Genomic DNA, 17837 nt, shown 5'->3' on the forward strand with positions numbered 1-17837 from the left:
CCCAGAAGAAGAATTCCTTTGGTCCTGCTAGCTAAGCTCCTGGGAGCTGGGGCAGAATTGCTTCTTCCTGTTCAGTTTCCAACATTCTCAGCGATAGGGGTTTCCACTCCTTCCCTGGGGAGACTGAGGAACTGAGCCTGAGTCCCCTGTTCCTCACCCCAGTGCATCTCGCTGTCAGGAAGCAAGACTATCTATTAACGGTGGGCCCAGAGCTGAACAGGAGAATTGGAGCATGGTTACACCAGAGTTATCTAAAGCGGTGTCCCCTCCATGCTGTGGTACCCTCTGCATATGCGGTCCAAAACTGCACCGGCCTTTTGTGCTGGTCTAGCCCGTTGCAAACTCACCTCTGATTACTTGCCAGCTCTTGCCCTTGGCATTTGTGTTCTCTGGATTCTCCCCTCCCGCTGAATATCTGTGTTTCAGATACGCTTCCTCCTTGATTCTTTCTTTACTTAAATAAATGAGCCACCTGGGATCTCTTAGCAACACAGGTCTTGTGCCCCCCGCAGCTCCCCGTGAGTGGCAGCACCCTGCATGATCAGATCGCTATGCTGAGCCACCAGCGCTTCAACACCCTCACTGCTCGCATCCAGCACAGCCTGCTCGGACGGAAGATCCTGGCTGCAATCATCATGAGGCGAGGAGAAGAGGGCCTGGGAGTTGTGGTCAGCATTGGCACCGGTATGAGCAACTATTTCCAGTGTGCATTGAACTCGGACTCTCTAGCTTGGGACGTATCTCACTAGAACAAAGGTTCTCACACGTTTTTTGCTGGGACCCCCTTTGAAAATATTTCAGGCTGTGACGACTCCTCTCCTCCCCCCCCCACGCTCCCCCCTGAACATCCTCCAGGGTTAAAGAATCGGTTCCCATGGTTCCCATGTCACCAATGATCTAGTTACAAAAGAAGAGAACAAAGCGAACGTGCCTTCGGCTACACAGCTCTTAATCTGTGCTTGCACTGCCTGTGCATCAGAGCATGGAGTGTCCCTCCCGGTATCAAAGGGCACGAGGGCCTACGGCTTCCCTCAGCTTTGTATTCCTAAATCCCCCTCCGCCGAGGTGGCTGGCACTGCTTTGCTTCTCCTAAGAGACTGGGCAAACAAAGCCTCCAGGTTTGACAGGCCCCTGGCGTAAAGCGGGGTAGCTCTAGATTTGTGCTGCTTCTAAAAAGAGGCAGGTGACGTGTGTGTGGGGTGTCATTCTGTCCCGTTCTTTTCTGACCGACTTGGCTGGGATAACGATCCCTATTAGCTGGGGCAGTGCCACTCAGGAGCCCAGAGCAGCAAGCCTCGGTGAGATGAAACCTGGCCTTTCAGAGGAGCCTGTGAGCCGGCCTCGTGAGACTCCTCCTTCCCTCGCCCTCTAGGTAATCGCTGTGTGAAGGGAGAGGAGCTGAGCCTGAAGGGAGAGACCGTGAACGACTGCCACGCAGAAATCATTTCCCGAAGAGGCTTCGTGAGGTGAGGGATGTGGATTGGGGCGGGAAGAGATCTTCATTTGCTCTTTGTCTATCCGGCTGTTAAGCCTGGCGATGCGATCCCTTATAAGGAAGGGTTGTGCAGATTAGTGCCCTGCTGGCAATTTGTCCAGACCCAAGGGCTGTTCTTACCCTACCTAGAATGGATCAGATTGCCACCACGTCCACGTTTAACACGAAGGAGAATCACGCGGAAGCCACGTGCCCCACTGCGCCGACCGAGAGAGATGAAGCACTCTCTGCCGAGTCAGAGGGTTCCTTCAGACCAAACCTCCGCACGTGGCCTCTTCCAGTGCTTAGTACACAATCTCGTATAGGGGGTAATAAACCCAGCCCGGTCTGCTGGGCAAAGATTTCCCAAGCTAAGTCCCACAAGCCCAGTTGCTCTCTCCTCTCTTGTGAATTTAGCATTGCACCTTTTTAATAGAAATCATCTGGATTAGTTCCAGTCCCTATCTGCACCCCAGCCAGCTGGTGATAAAAAGCCAGCCCCTTGCTGGCAGCCTGCGCCAATGTCTGTGCTTGTCGCCACATGTGGTGTGTTCCTGCACCCCGGGGGAGGAGGGGAACAGGTCCCCAGCGCATCGGGGAGTTTGTGCTTGTGATCTGTGGCTTTCTTATTGATTTGTCCTTCCCACTAATCCCCGGGGCTGTGGTTGGCAGGCTGTTCTCTGATACGGCACACGCCATTCCAGGTGAGAGCAGGGGAAGTGTTCTGAGCTGAACTCTGCCTTCCCTTACGTAGCTGGGAAGGTCTCGACACAGACTCCGTGCAGCTGCAGTTTTCCATTAGTCCTTGACCATGCGTAAGTAACCTCAAGGTTTTCTCTGCACTGGGACAAAAGTAATTATAAAAGAGCCAGTCATTGAATCAGGTCGAGTGGCTGTGCTAGTGACGCTGATGCGCTCAGCCTCTCTGGGACTGTGCTGATGAAGGGGGCTAGGTTGGCAGTCTTGGTGTCTTATTCACCCGCAGCTGGGTAAGTTCCCCACATTCTCCACTCACCTGGAGGGATTTTGATCTCTCTTACCTGTTCGGCCCTTGGCTTCAGAGCGGGGGCTGCTGATGCGGGTACGAGCTGTGGTGCTGGTTGTCACGTGGACATCTTTCTACGGGAACTGGACTGACCCCTCCCAACTCAGTCCCCTAGGCCAGTGAACAGTGCAGCAGCCTCCGGTCACTCACTAAGTGGAACAAAGTGCTCTGAGAGGAGAATCCTGTCAGTGAGAGGAAGTCGGGAATCTGCTGTGTTTCCAGCCCCTCTCGGGAGTGTCAGAGACTCCCTGGCCCCAAGTGTTCTCCGCAGTCACCTCTCCCGGGTTTCCGCCCTCGTGCACCCAAACCAACAGACAGAGCCAACTGCATAACGTGTTTTACTGAAGCTCTTGTCCACCTTCAGCCAAGACAGCAGTTGGGCACCGCCTAGCCTGGGCTCCTGGGGGGGAGGAAGTGGTGCTGCTCTCTGGAACGAGGCCGTCAGCTGACCCTTGTTTATTTCCAGGTATCTCTACAGCGAGCTGATGAAGTATGATCCCGCCGATCCCTCCTCCACAGAACAGAGCATATTTGAGTCAGCAGGAGAAAACAGACTCAAAATAAAAGACGCCGTCACCTTTCACCTCTACGTCAGGTCTGCATGGCGCATAGCACTGCTCCGCTCTCTTGGGGCTACACAGGGCCTGGCCACCCATTACTCTACCCCGCTAATCAGATCACGGCTGTGTCCTCTGATGCGCATGTGCCAGGGCTCTCCCCTGACCTTCCCAACCCCGTGTATCGAGAGCAGGGGTTGCAGTGTCTTTCTGAAAGGGCTGTGTGGCGCATGCTGTCCTGGGATGATGCTGATGATACCTCACTAGTGCTTCTCTAGCGCTCAGAGTGCTTCCCTGTCTTCAACGTCTCTCTCCCACACACCCCAGTGAGCTAGAGAAGCAAAGATAAAGCTGTACGCATAGGTCGGGCTGGAGTGGAAGTGACTTGAGCAAAGCTCGATACAAGCTGTCCTTGCACAGACCCAGTGTAGGCGTCAGGCATAGCCCTGCCTTGGTATAGCCGTGCCCTTCGAAGGTGGGTTTGCACTAACTCAGCGGGGCTGTTGGTTTGTTTCTAGCACGGCGCCCTGTGGAGATGGGGCCCTCTTTGATAAGTCCTGCAGTGATCAGGCAAGCACCACGGGGGAGAACCAGCATCAGCCTCTCTTTGAGAACCCGAAGCAGGGCAAACTGCGCACCAAGGTGGAGAACGGTGAGTCTTGCAAACCCTCAGGTCCTCGCTGTGAGCATGCTGCAGCCCCGCAGGTGCCAGTTCTCTGTGTCTTCCAGTCCACGGAGGGTCAGCTGCAGAAAGCGGTTCCTGCTAGTGTCTGACCCCAACCAGAAGGGGGTCTTAGCTCTTCCACGTGGGAGCACGATCGGGCTAAATCAGAGCCCGTGGGCTGCAGGCTAGGAGTTTCCTACCTACCTCTCTAGGAAAGGACTGGGATATTATCTTGGAGCCTCAGCTCTCCTATGTCAGATGCTGGACAGAAAGCTGCAGGAGGTGGGGATGTGGAGCTGGCACGTGGATGCTAACTGCAAGGGAGGGACTAGCATGTATTCCCCATGAGTCTCAGCACAGGCACGGGTAGGAGCTGGGGAGGGGATGGCCTCCAGCCGGCTTCTCTCCCGTTTGTGCTTGCTGCTGCCATAGGATCAAGTGTGCAAAGGCAGAGGGGGCTAGAATGGGGGCGGACAAGGTGCTGTGTAGGTGGAAAGTCATGCTCCACCCTCAGCGCTTTGGTCTGATTCCAGCACTGACACAGGGCAGGTCTGCACTGAAGCTCTGACCTCCTTTTCAAGCACAATCTAATTTTGTTTCAGCCATGTGAAAACTTGCCTGTCTCTGGTCTAGCCAGCTCTTTCTCTCTGCTTGTTGCGAGAGCTTGGCCAGCAGAACCTGGCAACAGGGCACTGGGTCCAGGAGGGTGTCGTCCTCTGTCCGTGTGGGAGATGCGGTTTTGGAGGAGCGCATGTGAAGTTCGCGGAGCTCGCGGAGCACGCCAGCGGGGCGTGTGCCTTGGTGGAAGGGGATTTAGTAGCTGTGTGGTCTGACTGGCTCTTTGCAAATTCACTTTCCTATCCTCTTACGCAGGGGAAGGCACCATTCCCGTGGAGTCAAGTGACATTGTGCCTACGTGGGATGGGATCCAGCATGGGGAGAGGCTGCGCACCATGTCCTGCAGCGACAAAATCCTGCGCTGGAATGTGCTTGGCCTGCAAGGGGCGTTGCTATCGCATTTTGTGCAGCCAGTGTACCTCAGCTCCGTTACACTCGGTATGAAGCCCTGAGCCCCTCCCCGTGCGGAGAATGCGGTGCTGCCGGTGCACTCAGGAGCTGGGCTGATACACTACGTACCAGATAATCTCCTTCCTGCAGTAACGGAAAAGGAATTCACCGGGGGGCTGCCAAGTGGAAGGCTAAAACGTTGATCCCAGCAGAGCTGCACCATTAGAAAGCATGTGGGAATGTGTGGATTTTGACCACTGGGCTAAGTGGGGATTTTCTCCATGGCTCTTGGTTTGAAGGGGTGAGGGTGAGGGGGGACCAAAGTTGCCTTAAACGTGGCATGGCCATGAATGTTGCAGTCTGTAAAAGTGAACCCTTCACATCTTGACGACCAAGGAAGTGTCAAGCGATAGAAAATTGCTGTCCTGAGCCTTTCCGCCTCAGGCTTTCTGGGGCTCGAGCAAAGCAGATTTCCACCTGCCAGTCAGCAATGCAGCTGCTCTGTTTCCTAACGCCTGCATGTGTCTTTTCCCAGGTTACCTGTACAGCCAGGGTCACTTGACACGTGCAATCTGCTGCCGCATGTCAAGAGACGGGAGCACGTTTCAGACAGGTCTCCAGGCGCCGTATCATGTTCAACATCCCGAGGTACTGTTGGCTTGGCAGCTCCTAATGTTTCCATTCTCTCCGCACAGGGGCCCAGCCATCTGCACTGGTGCATTCTGGGACTTTCCTGTGCCACCTTCCAGCTATTGCAGGACAGTTGCACTTCCTGCTGGTATTCATCTGACCAGATACCCGACCCAGGGCAGAGCGATCGTGTGACCGAGTCCCCTAGGAACTGGGCTCTGGAACCACTTGGGACGCAGCCAGTCAGGACTCTAGTGCTTCGGCGTCTGCCCCCCTGGGTCTCCACACACCCGTGCAGCCACCTCCTGGCCCTGGCCTCGGGGGGTTCAGCCCCCCTCTTCTCCCCGAACTCCCCCTGTGGGTCCCTCTGGATGGGTCCCTGGGGAGCTCTTCCACACCCCAAAGGGCCATGCAACCCGCCTTGCAGTCAGAAGCGATTCCCAGCCAGCGTGGGAGTCAAGGGTCTATTAGATCTCAGGATACAGCATAGAAAGACTTTGTTAGCAGCTTAATTAGAAGTTACAGCAGCGACCGACCAAGGAGCCCCAGAGCCCCATCCTCGGGCTCTGCTCCCGTGCGAACCCCCACAGGGGAACTGGCCTCTTCCAGCCAACCACCCCCAGACCCGTCCCCTTGCCCCTCCCCAGTCCTTTGTCTACTTCCCAGGCAAGGGATCCCCTCCTCTGGGTCTCCACCTGCCACAACCTGTTGCAGCTGGTTGAGGAAGGGCAGGGGGTCCTGGCCAGGTCTGCGTATGTGTGTCTGGGGAAGGCCCATCCGCCCCCTCTGCAATGATCACACACCCAGGTCCCATCACCGAAATACATGAGTAACATATGGGGGGAACTGAGGCACACCCACAGCTCTCAGAGAAAACCCCAAGAATATCTCCCCTTCGTCACATGGTTCTGTGCTTCCATATCCTTCCGCTCGCTGCCACATCTGGCCAGGTGTGAATGGTCAGTCTCTCATCTCTCGAGACCCTGGGGCGTACGTGGTGAACTTTTTCACTGGGGTTTGGATGTGCCTGGGCCAGACTCTGTAAGCTTTCCAGGTTCCATGCCTGCCGGCTCCGAGCAAAGCCGCGGTGACCCAGGGGCGCTTGCCTGGCGGTTTTGTCATCGTGTCAGTCAGAGTAGCTGAGGCTAAGAAACGTAATGACTGCGTTACTGGCTGGGGGGCTAGGATGAAAAGCATGTGCTGGGCATTGCCTCTGGCAGGTCCCTAGCGGGGGTGAAGTGTGCGGTGGCCCACAGCTAAGAGGCCTCAGCTGTGTTAGCCATACACCAGTGCTGAGAGCCAAGCACCCTTCCCAGCTGTGGGCATGTGCCGTACGCGCTGTGCTGAGAACTCTTGTCTTCCTCTGGTAACCCAGGTGGGGAGAGTTAGCGTGTATGACTCCGCCAGGCAGACGGGGAAGACCAAGGAGTCCAGCGTGAATTGGTGTCTTGCTGACGAAAGCGAGGTGGAAGTCCTGGATGGCACAAAAGGCAAAGTAGACGGGTGAGCAGAGAGCTTTGAAGCCTTTCCTGACGCAGGCTGTAGGGTAGCTTGTGAAGTGGCTAGTTCTCTGTGCTGCCACCACAGTGCCCGGGTGTGTGGGAGGGCTTGGGGGGCAGGGACATCTAGCATCCAGGCATCTAGCAAAAGAGAGTCTCTGCCCCAGAGAGCCTGTCCACGTGTGGCTGGAAAATTGGACTCCCAGGTTCTATTCCTGACCCTGCGGACCAGTCACTGCGCTCTTTGGTGGCCATTGCCCTCCTGCCCAAGCATAAGAGTCCATCCCAGAGGGCAGCAGGGCTTGGCTGATGTTTACAAAGCACTTTGAGATCCTGGCAGCTGCATCGCTTGGCTCATTGCTGCTCACTGGTGTGGTTTAAAGCCCTGATCCTGCCATGAGACTGCCCGAGCACTGGGGTTTGCCCACATGGATCCAGTTGCAGGCCCATGTCCTAAATTCCCAGCTGCTGTTTGCCCTCTGGGCCCGTCTCCATTCTGAGGAGTTCTCACTCTGTGTCCTTCCTTTCCCCAGACCAAAGCTAGAGGTGTCCCGTGTGTCCAAGAGGAGCATGTTTGCCCTGTTCCAGCAGCTCTGTGCCAAGGCAGACCGCAAAGACCTGCAGAGTCTTGCGCTGTACTCAGATGCCAAGGAGGCAGCCTCGGCCTACCAGGGAGCCAAGCGGCACTTCTTCAGGGCGCTGGAGGAGATGAGCTACGGGAGTTGGATCCGCAAACCCCAGGAGGAGGAGAACTTCTCTCTCTCTGAGGCGTAGCGAGCTGCCCTCTGTGTGCGTGCGTGCGTGCGTGTGTGTGAGTGGGTGAGTGGCTGGGTGAGTTCCTTTTGTTTTCTTTTTTTGTTTTTTAAATGGAGCCAGGAATGTTAAGTAGCGCTGTGGATTTCCCCGGGGTCTCTCCTCCTTTCGGGTTATGGTGGCGGCACATCTTGATTCTGCTGGGAGGAACCCCGTGTCCATACTGCATTCTTTCTGTACTGCATTCTTTCTGCACACGCCTGGGGAGGAGACGCGAACGGGTGGGAGTCTGTTTGCACGAGAGAATCCACGATGTCCACGCATGTTAATGAAATGACAAGAGAGCCCGCTCCCCTGCTCGTCCATCACAGTCGCTGCGGGGACTCAGCTTTTAGCTTGTCTCGATTGGACCGTTTACCATTATATAGATCTATTTCCCAGCTTAGCTCTTTCTCGGATTTTCTCCTGGAACCCTTTCCTCTGAGTTGCCAGATGAATTTTGCAGCTATTGGCAAAACTCCCAGGGGCTTTTCCTTCCCAGCAACCCTGTTGGGTTTGCACAAATTGGTTTGAAATGGGTTTAAGAAAAGGTGATCTATTCTCACAACTGCTGTTTAATTCTGCTATCTGCCTTTAGCACAGAGCATGAGCCCATTTGGGGGTCAGGGTTAGCAGCTGTGGTGGGAGCTTGGTCTGACATACCCTGTTAATTACGAGAGTGGGGGTGCTGGTTTCTGGAGTCCTGCTAAGAAGGGCCATTCTAAAGTCCTGCCTGACACATCCCCCTGGCAAGGTGGGGCAGGTTGCCCAGACTTTCCAGGTAGGTTAGCACTAAGATGCGTGTCGATGAAGGAGAGCTTTTCCTCCTTACCCCAGCCGTCCCTTCTGACCAGGATCATGCAGAGCCAGGGGCTGGCTCATCTGCTGGAGCACAGCCTCTTTTACTAAAATTGGACCTGGGATCGTTTAGAGCCTGGCCTCTGCTTTTAAAGCGTGCCTTGAAACGGTCACACATTTTATCTTAGCTGCAGGGCCGGCTCGGTCACCTTGGGTTTTATGTTCTGCCTTTTATTTGTTTTAATCGAAGACCAGCTGTCAGGAAACTTGAGGGCTGCAGACTTAGAACCTCAGAACATGCCCCACAGGCCTCGGCCCAGCCAGCCTCTCTTCTTCGTTGTTTACAGGAATCTAAGAAGCCTTTGTGGGTGCTGGGATCTAAGGCAAGCTCTGTCTGTTTTGGGTGGGTGTGCTCCACCCGCCCTCTCTGCCGGGCTGTGTCTGGACAGCCTTGAGGGATAGGGGCCAGGGGGCTGCCTGCTTGCACTGGGTCAGGAACTAGCAGGAGCAGCACATTTCTTCTTCCTTGGAAGACACACAGGCCTCCAGGCTAATGGACCCAGTCCCATGCCGTGCTAGCCCTAGCATCCCGGGTGCTGCGTCATGAGATCATCTGGTGTTGGGTGCCTTTGACCTCAGCTGGCTTGGGTGCTGCAAGGGCTTTGTCGGAAGCTAGTCTGCTTTTAGCCTGAGGCTGGGGCAAGGGGCGCACTGATTGCTCCAGAACTGAGTGGTGCTGGGTCTCTGGTGCGAGTGGTCAAGTGCTGTGTGAGGTGCATGTTTGCACTCTGAATCTTCCCCACGGGGTGAGGTCAGGATGCCAGCTGCCCTCTGCAATAATTGAAGAGACCCAGATCCGTTCTTGCACCACTTGGGGTGGTTCTGCCGTCTTCCTTGTGACGGCCCCACCCCGTTGGTTTCATTTGTAATTAGTTGCGCTGTCTGTGGGTCTGAGCAGTTCCTGTTGGGCATCATTTGGGGACTCTCCTGCAAACTCTCTCCACCCCCGCCCTGGTTCTTCTCTGTAACAGTCGGTTTTTTCTCTGGTCGGTTTTTTCTCTTGTCACACTGGCTCTAGAGAGCTGAATGGAAACAAATGTAAATTTATTCACGGGAGAACTGTAGCCATCCTTTTACATTGATTTGGATGATTGTGAGTCTGCTGTTAAGTGCCCCTTGATCTCAATCATCTGAAGTCCTAACATTCCACATCAAAATTTTAAAGCAAGCTGTATTGTCCGACATCTCTGCTCTGCGGGTGTTTTAATTCCTGTGAGGTGAAAAGGGCCGAACCGTGTTCATGTAGACGGCAGCGAGCGCAGAGCTGGGGTCGCTCAGAAGGGAGATGCTGGAGGTATTTGATTGTCAGCTGGACAAAGTACTGACGGATGAGCCGTCTCCCACACTGATTGCGTAACCAGCCGGGCTCTGCCCCTTGCCATGGGGGTACGTGCTGAGCAGCAGCTCTGCAGCAGCAGGTTAAATCTCTCGCCCTCAATGTGCTTGAGGGAATTCTGAAATGATGCCTAAGGTGCTAGCCCTGGCCACAGGCTCGCTCTACCAGCACCACAGCGAAGTGCATCCTGCTGCCCATCCCTGGGGACAGCTGTGTCGAAGCGAGGGAGTGAGCTCCCCGGCCTCCCAAAAGGAGGGAGTGGTGAGTCATAGACCTCGATCGTGTCACCCGCCTGCCCTGTATGACACAGGCCGGTTTCACCCTCTGACTCCATCACTCGCCCTGGTGGCAGTTGGTTTCAGCGGCTAATCACCCTCCTCATTGACCACCTGCACCTAGCCTCGCACAGCTGCCTTTGGGACTGGGTGAGGCGCTGGGCTTCAGACCCCGTCCCCGGGGGTGCGAGGAGGGGAGCTCTGCCCCCGTTAGTAATTCTCCAATTCCTGGGGCAGTGCCGGAGTGGGCGAGCCCAGGGTCGTTGGGGCACGGAACCTTGTCTGGCAGCGCCCAGCTAGGGCTGAAGGAGCCCCCTGGGCCAGACAGTTCGGACGGTGTTAGCCGCAGCCCTGGGTGTTCAAAGTGCCAGCAGTGCCGCTCAAAGGAGCCCTGGCAGCACGTCTCCAGGAGGTGCCGTGTCTTGGGAAGCACCGTGGGCCCCTGGTTAACAGAGCAATTGGAGCGGGTGGGGAGGGCTGTGATGGCAGCGTGTGCCCGGTGCAGTCCAAGGAGCACAGGTTGCTGTTACCTTTGAGCTCAAGCTTATGTAATACGGAGGGAGAAGAAAAAGACTGTCCTGCCCCACAGCAGTTTTATTACAGGTTAGGACAGTTACAGCCTGCCTCAGGCACGGACCGTCCCGAGCAGTTTGTTCATGCTGTTGGAGGATGCTGCGCTGACCCTGGCCAGACGGACGTGCGAGGTGCAGGGTCAGCGAGGGCCGCTTAGACCCTTTCGAAGACCAAGGAAAACAGTGAAACGATCCTGCACCTGGCGCTCCTGGCCGCTGAGAGTTGACAAAGGAGGGTGTCGCCCAAGTCAGCACCCCCACTCCAGGGCCCTACAAACCATGGTGCTGCAATGTGGGGGTTACAGCAGGGGCCCAGCCTCATTGTAGCACGGCTGCAACTCTTGTGTTTGTAAGGGGGTCCCAGGGAAGGTAAGGGCTGAGATACCAGGTGCCTGACACAGCTGAGGAGAGGGAGGCTTGGAAATGATTAGGCAAAAACATGGTGCAAAAAATAAACCAGCTGAAAGAGGCGAAAGAAAGGCCTTCAAAGCCACCCAGCACGGCCAGCCCGGAGTGCCCCGGCCAGCCGCCCACAGCCTGCAGGAGGATGGTGCTCACGTCACTGCCCAGCCCCTCCGGAAAGGTACAATGCAGAGAACAGGTCGGGGTCCTGCCCCCTCCCGTGTCTGGCGGGGCAGTGAGGAGCAGAGCTCGGCATGACTGAGCCGCCCTTTGCAGACCAGGGTGGGATGAGGCAGAGAACAGCAGCTGTCTTCACGCAGCCAGTCTGACTGGAACAGCCGAGCACCTGGAGACTGCCCGGTGCCCACATCCCGCCCAGGTGCTGCCTGCGGGGCCTGTGTGGCACATGCAGGTTGGGCCGGATTCCCTCTGAGCCACCCGCCCTGCGTGGGAGCCTGGCATCGCCGTGCTCTGCTCCTGCTAGCAGCCAGGGCTCGAGTGTCCTGCCAGCATGGCAGGGGAGTGTCCCCGGACCGGCCTGGCAGGGGGCAGGCACGGGGGACAGGCAATGGGGGGCTGATCAGCCGGGTCGTGTTCTCCGGCCTGGGCTGGGGGCTCTGCCATTTACCCTCAAACAGCTGTTGTGAACCGTCAGTCAAATCGAGCCCCCCCCCCGGGCAGGGCAGGGCAAAGCTGGTGCAGTGGTGGCAGCAACCTACCGGGGCAGCGGTCGAGGAGCAGGCGAGACCCTGTACGCCCGGGTGGGCAGGGGAAAGCTGCAACGAGCGCCGTGTGCCCGGAGCAGCCCTGCTCGGCCTGGCCCTTCCCGGCAGCCGCAGGGTTAGTGCCACGCCCAGGAGACGCTTGACTGAGAATTGCCCCCTAACCCTAACACCGCCCCCCCCGGCTCCCAGCAGCTCCCCGTGGGCTGGGCCCAATGTATAATGTTCCAGTCACGCTGCAGCCGTGTGGGGGTCGCAGCCCCAGCAAAGCGGGGACAGGAGAGGGGCTGGTCCTAGGGCTCAGGCGGGAGGAGCGGGCGGCGGGGTTTTCACCTGCTCTCTGCCGAGCTCTCGCCCCCGGGCAGGCAGGATCCTGGCAGCGGAGTGTGTGACGCGGCCTGGCCGCGGGGGAGGGAGGCGCTGCTCTGCCCGGCTCTGCCCCTGCAGCGCCCGCGCCCTGCGTCTACACGGTGCCGGCTTTGCCTTTCGGGGGGACTGCTCTTCCTTCCCCGGGCCGTGGTGAAGGGCCCGTCCCCGCCCTGCCTCTCCCCCGTCCCCGAGTGCGCCGTGGCGGGAAGGGCGTAGCCCTGCCGTGGTGCCAAAGTGGTTTCACTTCTCCCTCGTTTCTCGGGGCGTGGGGATGCTGGAAGCAGCAGCTGCCATCTGAGGCCGGCCATCTCCGCCCCCCCCCCCCCCCCCGCCCCCAGGGAGCCAGCGCTATGCGGGGAGAGGTGTCAGCGGTGCCCGGGCGTCTGCCCCAGGTGCTGCCGGAGCTCCCTTCGGGGCACTACAGCGGAGCATCCCCAGCCAGCCCCGCGGGGGCTCGGCTGTGCTCCGGGTCTCTGCCCCCCCTCCGCTGCACGCCACTGACCGGCGCCGAGCCACGCTGGGAGCCCGGCAGAGCTAAACGCCCCCCCGCCCTCCACGCGTGTGTGACTGTTCGGCCTCGCCGGGGGGAGCCGAGTCCTCCGTTTACCCCACGTGCAACGGCTGGAGCAGCCCCATCCCCGGAAAGGCAGGGGAACCGCGCTCTGCGCTCGTCCTCGGGCCTGGGGCGAGAGCTGCCCCCGGCACGGTCTGACCGTCAGCTCCCGGGGCTCGCTCGGCTCGGCTCGGCTCGGCTCTCGACAGGCTGAAGCGCTGCCGGCCCCGCGGCCCCGCGCGCTGCTGACGCTGGCTCCAGCCACGCTCGCCCCAGGCCGCTCCCCGGGACCTGGCTGCCGAGGCTCCCGTGGGCGAGGTCTCTGCGCGGGGGGGCGAGCGCCTGCCAGCCCCGGCCCTATGTGGAGCTGGGCGGGCTGTGGCCGAGCGGCCGCAGGGCGCTGGTGGCGTAGTTCTGGAAGAGCGGCTGCAGGAACATGCCGATGGTGCCGAAGACGCAGACGAAGACGAAGATCCACAGGAAGAGGCGGTCGATCACCATGGCCACGTACTTCCAGTCCTCGCTCACCTGGAAGGAGCCCGAGCAGACAGCGCGTTCAGAGCCCGGCCCGCCGCACCCCGGGCAGCGCAAGGGAAGCCGCTGGCTCAGAGGGAGCTGCGGGGGACCGGGGCGCTTCGCTCACGGCCCAGGGCGGTTGCACGACGGCTGCGTGCGCTCCCCCCCAGCCTCTGCCGCCTCTCCTGCCAGCCCTCCGTCCCCGGCAGGTGACCGGGCCCCAGGCGCGGGCGGGCAGCGCTAGTGGGGGCCCTGGGCCGTGCCACGCCTGCCCTGGACCTGCCGCGTAGCTCGGGGGAAGCGATGCCGCTCTGGGTCCCCCCCCCCCCCCCGCAATGTAGGGGTAATTCCCCGCCCCCGGGGCTCATCAACCGGCCGCGTGGGAGGCGCTGCGGTGCTGGGCACCGCCGGACTGGCTGCTCTAGTGTCTCCATCCCCCTCCCCGCGCCCGGCCGCACGGGCACCCCTGGACCAGCTGCCCCGTGCCCCTAGCGCTGCTGACCCGCCCGCAATAGCGCAGGGCCCGCCCAGCCCCCTGCAAAACTTGCAGCCTCACGGGGCGGCCGGAGCGCGCAAGTCAGCTGGGCTCTCAGCTGAGAGGTTCTGGTTACTATAGCAACGGCTTAAACCCCGCCTGACCTGCCCCAGCGCCGGCAGAGCCGTGCCGGTGCCGGCCGAGGGGTGGGTCTCGCCAGCCCCAGACGAAGGGTTTGGGCGGGGGTGACCCTGGCGCGTGGCATCTCCGCAGCCCCCCAGCCCGGGGGCTTGGCAGAAATCCCCCGCGCGGCTGATCCCGCCCCAGGGGAGCAGCTGGCGCAAGCTCCCCCTCCGCCAAGGAAGCGCAGCCAGGCCCCTGCCCCGCCCCGCCCGCAGCGCCTGAATATTTCATGGGCCTCCAGCCGGGCCCCAGCCGAGCAGAAGGAAGCGATGGATTCTGCAGCTCGCCAGCCGCTCGGGGAACGCGGCGCTGGCTCCAGCCCTGCGGCCGGGCTCGGCGGAGACACGCGGCACGGCCTGACGCTGGCACAAGGGCCGCATCCCGCAGGCGCCTGGCTGGGTCGCCTCTCCGAGCACAGCAATGGGCTGCACGGCCCAGCCTGCGAGAGCTGGGGTAGTGGGAACTTGGCGGGGCCCCTGGATTATGGTAGAACCCCCGCCCCCAGAGCTGGGTGGCAGCTGCGGGGTCTCCCCTGCAGTTACTTGGGAGCTGGGCTTGAGGGGGCTGAGCCTGGGGGAGTCCAGCCTCCCCCGTCCCTGGGCCGCCCAGAGGACAGTTGTCCTGCCTGGGGACCGCGACGCTGAGGGTGGGCAGCAGCAGGCGCAGCACCGTCCGTCCGTCCGTCCGGCGCGGGACCCCGCCCGACTCCGGGGATGGACTTTGCCCATCAGGGTTAGGGAGAGGCTGGTGCAGAGCCCAGCTGAGAGCGGGCGGGGTTGCCAGTGGGTTGGCAGAGTCCAGCTCGTCTGGGGCCGCACTGTGCCCCGCTCAGGCCGGAGCCGGCGCCCGCGTACCCAGGTGACAGCCCGCAGGGCGCGGCCCCGGAGCAGAGCGCGCAGCACCAGAGCAGCCAGGCCAGCGGAGGAACCCGGCGGGCAAGGCAGGACTCTAGCCCGCCGGCTGCAGTGCCCGTTACACCCAGGCACGCGTGTGCTTCTCTCACCTACACACACCGGCTTGTGAGCAGCTGTCTGCACACCAGCCCTTCCCCGGGCACCAGTGCACATCTCCCGCCTTGCACACGTGCTCTGCACACACAGGGACCTGTCCCTGCCCCCCGGCTCCCCCGACTCACACTCTGGTCATCATCCTCACTCCTCATGTGCTCTGCGATGAAGCGCACCCCGTCCACCGCCTCCTCCAGCCCGCAGCAGCACTGGCTGGGTACCGCCGCCTGCCCCTGCCGCTCCCGGTAGCCATTGACGCCGTCAGCTGCCTCGGGGAACTGCCGGCCGCCCCCTGCGCCAAACTTCGTGAGGGTGGCCTGGTTGGCGAAGCAGGTGCAGGAGCGGGCGCTCTCCCGCAGGAAGAAGCCGGCGGCGGCGTGCTCCTGGTTCTGCCGGCGCTGGCGCAGCCGCTGGCGGGCACAGTTCTGGCGCGGCTGCTTCATGAAGAGGAAGGTGGGCAGCTTGTCCAGGAAGAGCACCTTCACCCAGGGCGGCATGGTGTGGGTGGTGGGCGAGCGGTGGTGCACGTTGAGCACGCACACGCTGGTGACGATGGAGAAGGTCACCAGCACCATGGTGAACATCAGGTACTTGCCCACCAGCGGCACGTCCAGCGAGGTGGGCGGCACGATCTTGGAGATGAGCAGCAGGAAGACGGTGAGCGCCAGCAGCACGGAGATGCAGAGCGTCATCTTCTCGCCGCAGTCGGAGGGCAGGTAGAAGACCAGGATGGCCAGCGAGGTGATGAGGATGCAGGGGATGATGAGGTTGATGGTGTAGAAGAGCGGCTTGCGGCGGATGATGAAGTCGTAGGTGATGTCCACGTAGGTGGAGTCCTCGGGGTTCTCGTTGCGCCGGCCGGGCAGGGCGATGATGTCCCACTCGCCGCTGGGCGTGAAGTCGTCCAGGCTGGCCACGTCGCTCTTCAACACCAGGTCGATCTCCGTCCGGTCGTAGGTCCACGAGCGGAACCGCATGGTGCAGTTCTGCTGGTCGAAGGGGAAGTGCTTGACCTCGATCTTGCAGGCGCTCTTGTAGATGGCCGGGGGCAGCCAGAAGATGCTGCCGTCGTGGGAGACCACCGCGTTGGAGTAGAAGGAGACCTCGTACATGCCGTCCGCGCTGGCGAGCGGGAGAGGGGCCGTTAGGTGGCTGGACTCTGTGGTGGTTAGGCTGGGTCCAGCCCTGGTCCCACCTGGGTCTGAGTCGCCAGCAGGCCCATTCCTCCCACCTGGCCGGCAGAGCCGATGCCGATACAGGAGAGCGAGCCAGGCTCCGTCTCCCCGGGCAGCAGCCGCCCGGGCCTGGGGGCAGGGGTGGGAAACACCCACCGGGCTCTGCAGCTGCTCTGGGGTCTGGCGCAGCTCCTGGGATCTGGGATGGCTGGGAGCAGGGGAACAAGCTGCTGCCACTTCCCAGAGGGGAGCTGTCCCCCAGCCCTGAGGCGCCCCCACGGATCGGGTCAGGTCTGCTCTGGGCGGGAGCCGCAGCCCCAGCGAGTGGGCCCAGGGCCCGGGGGGACGTGGCACCTACTTGTTGTAGAGGACGACGTCCGGCAGCCAGATGTGCTTGGAGGGCAGGCGCACCTTCCGCATGTTATCAAAGTCCTCTGGCCTCCAGGTGAGGCGGTAATCCTCCCACTCCTGCAGAGAGTGCGGCACGGCCTCAGCGCCAGCCCGGCAGGACCGGCCCCTGCCCAGCCTGTGGTCGGGACCCTCCCTCCCTCCCTTTGCGCCTCGAGCAGGCGGGGGGCCGGGGGCAGGGGGGGCAGCACAGCGGGGGCAGAGCGAGATGTGCCGGGGGGGAGGTTCCAGCGTCTTACCTGCGTCAGCCAGACGTTGGTCGTCATGATCTGCTCCCGCTCGTGCTGCAATTGGAACGGGCGGCGTTAGCAGGGTCTACAGCAATGGGGCGGCAGGTGGGGCAGGACCTCACAGCCGCTCAGGCCGGGGGCGACCAGGGAGAGAGACCTCGGAGCCAGGAGAGGCCAAACCGCAGCCCCGGCGAGCAGCTCAGCACAGCCCCCGGGGCAGCCTGGCCCCCGTCTCCCTCCATCTGGGGGCAGGGCAGCTCCTGGCAGAGGCGGCACTGGGAGCCCAGAGAACATCTGCACCAGGGCAGCGGGGCCGGCCGCAGGCCACTGAGTGTGCGTCCTTGTGTGTACCTGCATGCACGTGCATGAGTGCGCACGGCTAGTCCACGTGCACATGGGTGCATAGGCACAGGTGTGTCCCCGTGTGGCGGGGCTACACCCATGTGTGCCTGCCGTGGGGTGTTTGTGAGAGAATGAAGCTCTGCCCAGCCCAGGAAAGCCGTTGTGCCCAGCCCCCGCCCAATGCCAAGGGCCCCGGTCTCTGCCCAGGGTAGCAGGGGCGAGCTGCGCAGAGTGCTGCAGGCCCAGCAAACTCACCACGCTGATGAGCTGGGCCAGCGACACCATGAGCTGCACGGTCACCAGCTCCGAGCCGTTGGTGGCTGGGCGGATCAGCTTGTTGTAGCGGGACGGGTCCAGGAGATACTCAACCAGCCGCTCCTCCGTGTCGGTGCCCAGGCTTCCTGAGGGCAAAGGGGGGACAAAGGGGTGAGACCCTGGATACCCAGCCTCCTTGTCCCCCCACGGCTCCTCTTCCAGCCAGGCCTGCCCCACACGCCATGGGGAGCCCCCACGGGACAGCTCCTGTCCCCGAACGTTCCTCCTTCCCCAGGTCCCAGCTGCAGTCCAGGGGAGGGGGGGGCGTCAGCTGCAGCTGATGGGAGATGGCAGCTAGCTGGCTGGCGGTTCTGCAGCCCCTACCAGGGCCATGATGGGCTTGTTCTGGTGCCCTGGGGCCTGGTGCCCAGCATGGCAGGGTGGGGGATCCCAGCTCAGCGCACAGCACATGGGCCTCTGCCAAGAAGAG

The 17837-nt window shown here is 60.9% G+C and overlaps 2 protein-coding genes across 4 annotated transcripts in view; one reads left to right on the forward strand and one right to left on the reverse strand.

The window, feature by feature from the left end:
- ADAR (adenosine deaminase RNA specific) overlaps positions 1-10043 on the forward strand; it is a 31857-nt gene extending 21814 nt beyond the window's left edge. For all 3 annotated transcript variants that reach the window (XM_067539226.1, XM_067539227.1, XM_067539225.1), the window contains exons 8-15: positions 513-684; positions 1373-1466; positions 2986-3114; positions 3595-3728; positions 4614-4796; positions 5284-5396; positions 6754-6881; positions 7411-10043. In XM_067539226.1, the coding sequence (XP_067395327.1) occupies positions 513-684; positions 1373-1466; positions 2986-3114; positions 3595-3728; positions 4614-4796; positions 5284-5396; positions 6754-6881; positions 7411-7651 (1194 nt within the window). In that variant the 3' untranslated portion in view covers positions 7652-10043. The remainder of the gene's footprint in view (positions 1-512; positions 685-1372; positions 1467-2985; positions 3115-3594; positions 3729-4613; positions 4797-5283; positions 5397-6753; positions 6882-7410) is intronic.
- Positions 10044-12552: 2509 nt separating this feature from the next.
- Positions 12553-17475, reverse strand: CHRNB2 (cholinergic receptor nicotinic beta 2 subunit). The gene is made up of 5 exons (XM_067539228.1): positions 17348-17475; positions 16760-16804; positions 16471-16580; positions 15066-16059; positions 12553-13284 (listed from the first exon to the last, which is right to left on the reverse strand). The coding sequence occupies exons 1-5, from the start codon at positions 17375-17377 to the stop codon at positions 13114-13116; spliced, it is 1350 nt and encodes a 449-aa protein (XP_067395329.1). The 5' UTR covers positions 17378-17475; the 3' UTR covers positions 12553-13113.
- Positions 17476-17837: the final 362 nt, after the last annotated feature.

Source organism: Emydura macquarii, unplaced genomic scaffold (assembly GCF_026122565.2).
Source record: "Emydura macquarii macquarii isolate MOO-44397 ecotype Brisbane River unplaced genomic scaffold, CSIRO-AGI_Emac_v2 contig_527, whole genome shotgun sequence".
Lineage (NCBI taxonomy): Eukaryota > Metazoa > Chordata > Testudines > Chelidae > Emydura > Emydura macquarii.

What these genes read in the sequence shown, in the direction of transcription:
- CHRNB2 (XM_067539228.1), bottom strand. Translation starts at nt 17,377, where the DNA reads ATGGTGTCGCTGGCCCAGCTCATCAGCGTG. An exon ending in GACGTCGTCCTCTACAACAA is followed by an intron (nt 16,060 to 16,470) that starts GTAGGTGCCACG and finishes CCCGCTCGCCAG; the next exon opens with CGCGGACGGCATGTACGAGG. An exon ending in GTGAGGATGATGACCAGAGT is followed by an intron (nt 13,285 to 15,065) that starts GTGAGTCGGGGG and finishes GGCTCCTTCCAG; the next exon opens with GTGAGCGAGGACTGGAAGTA.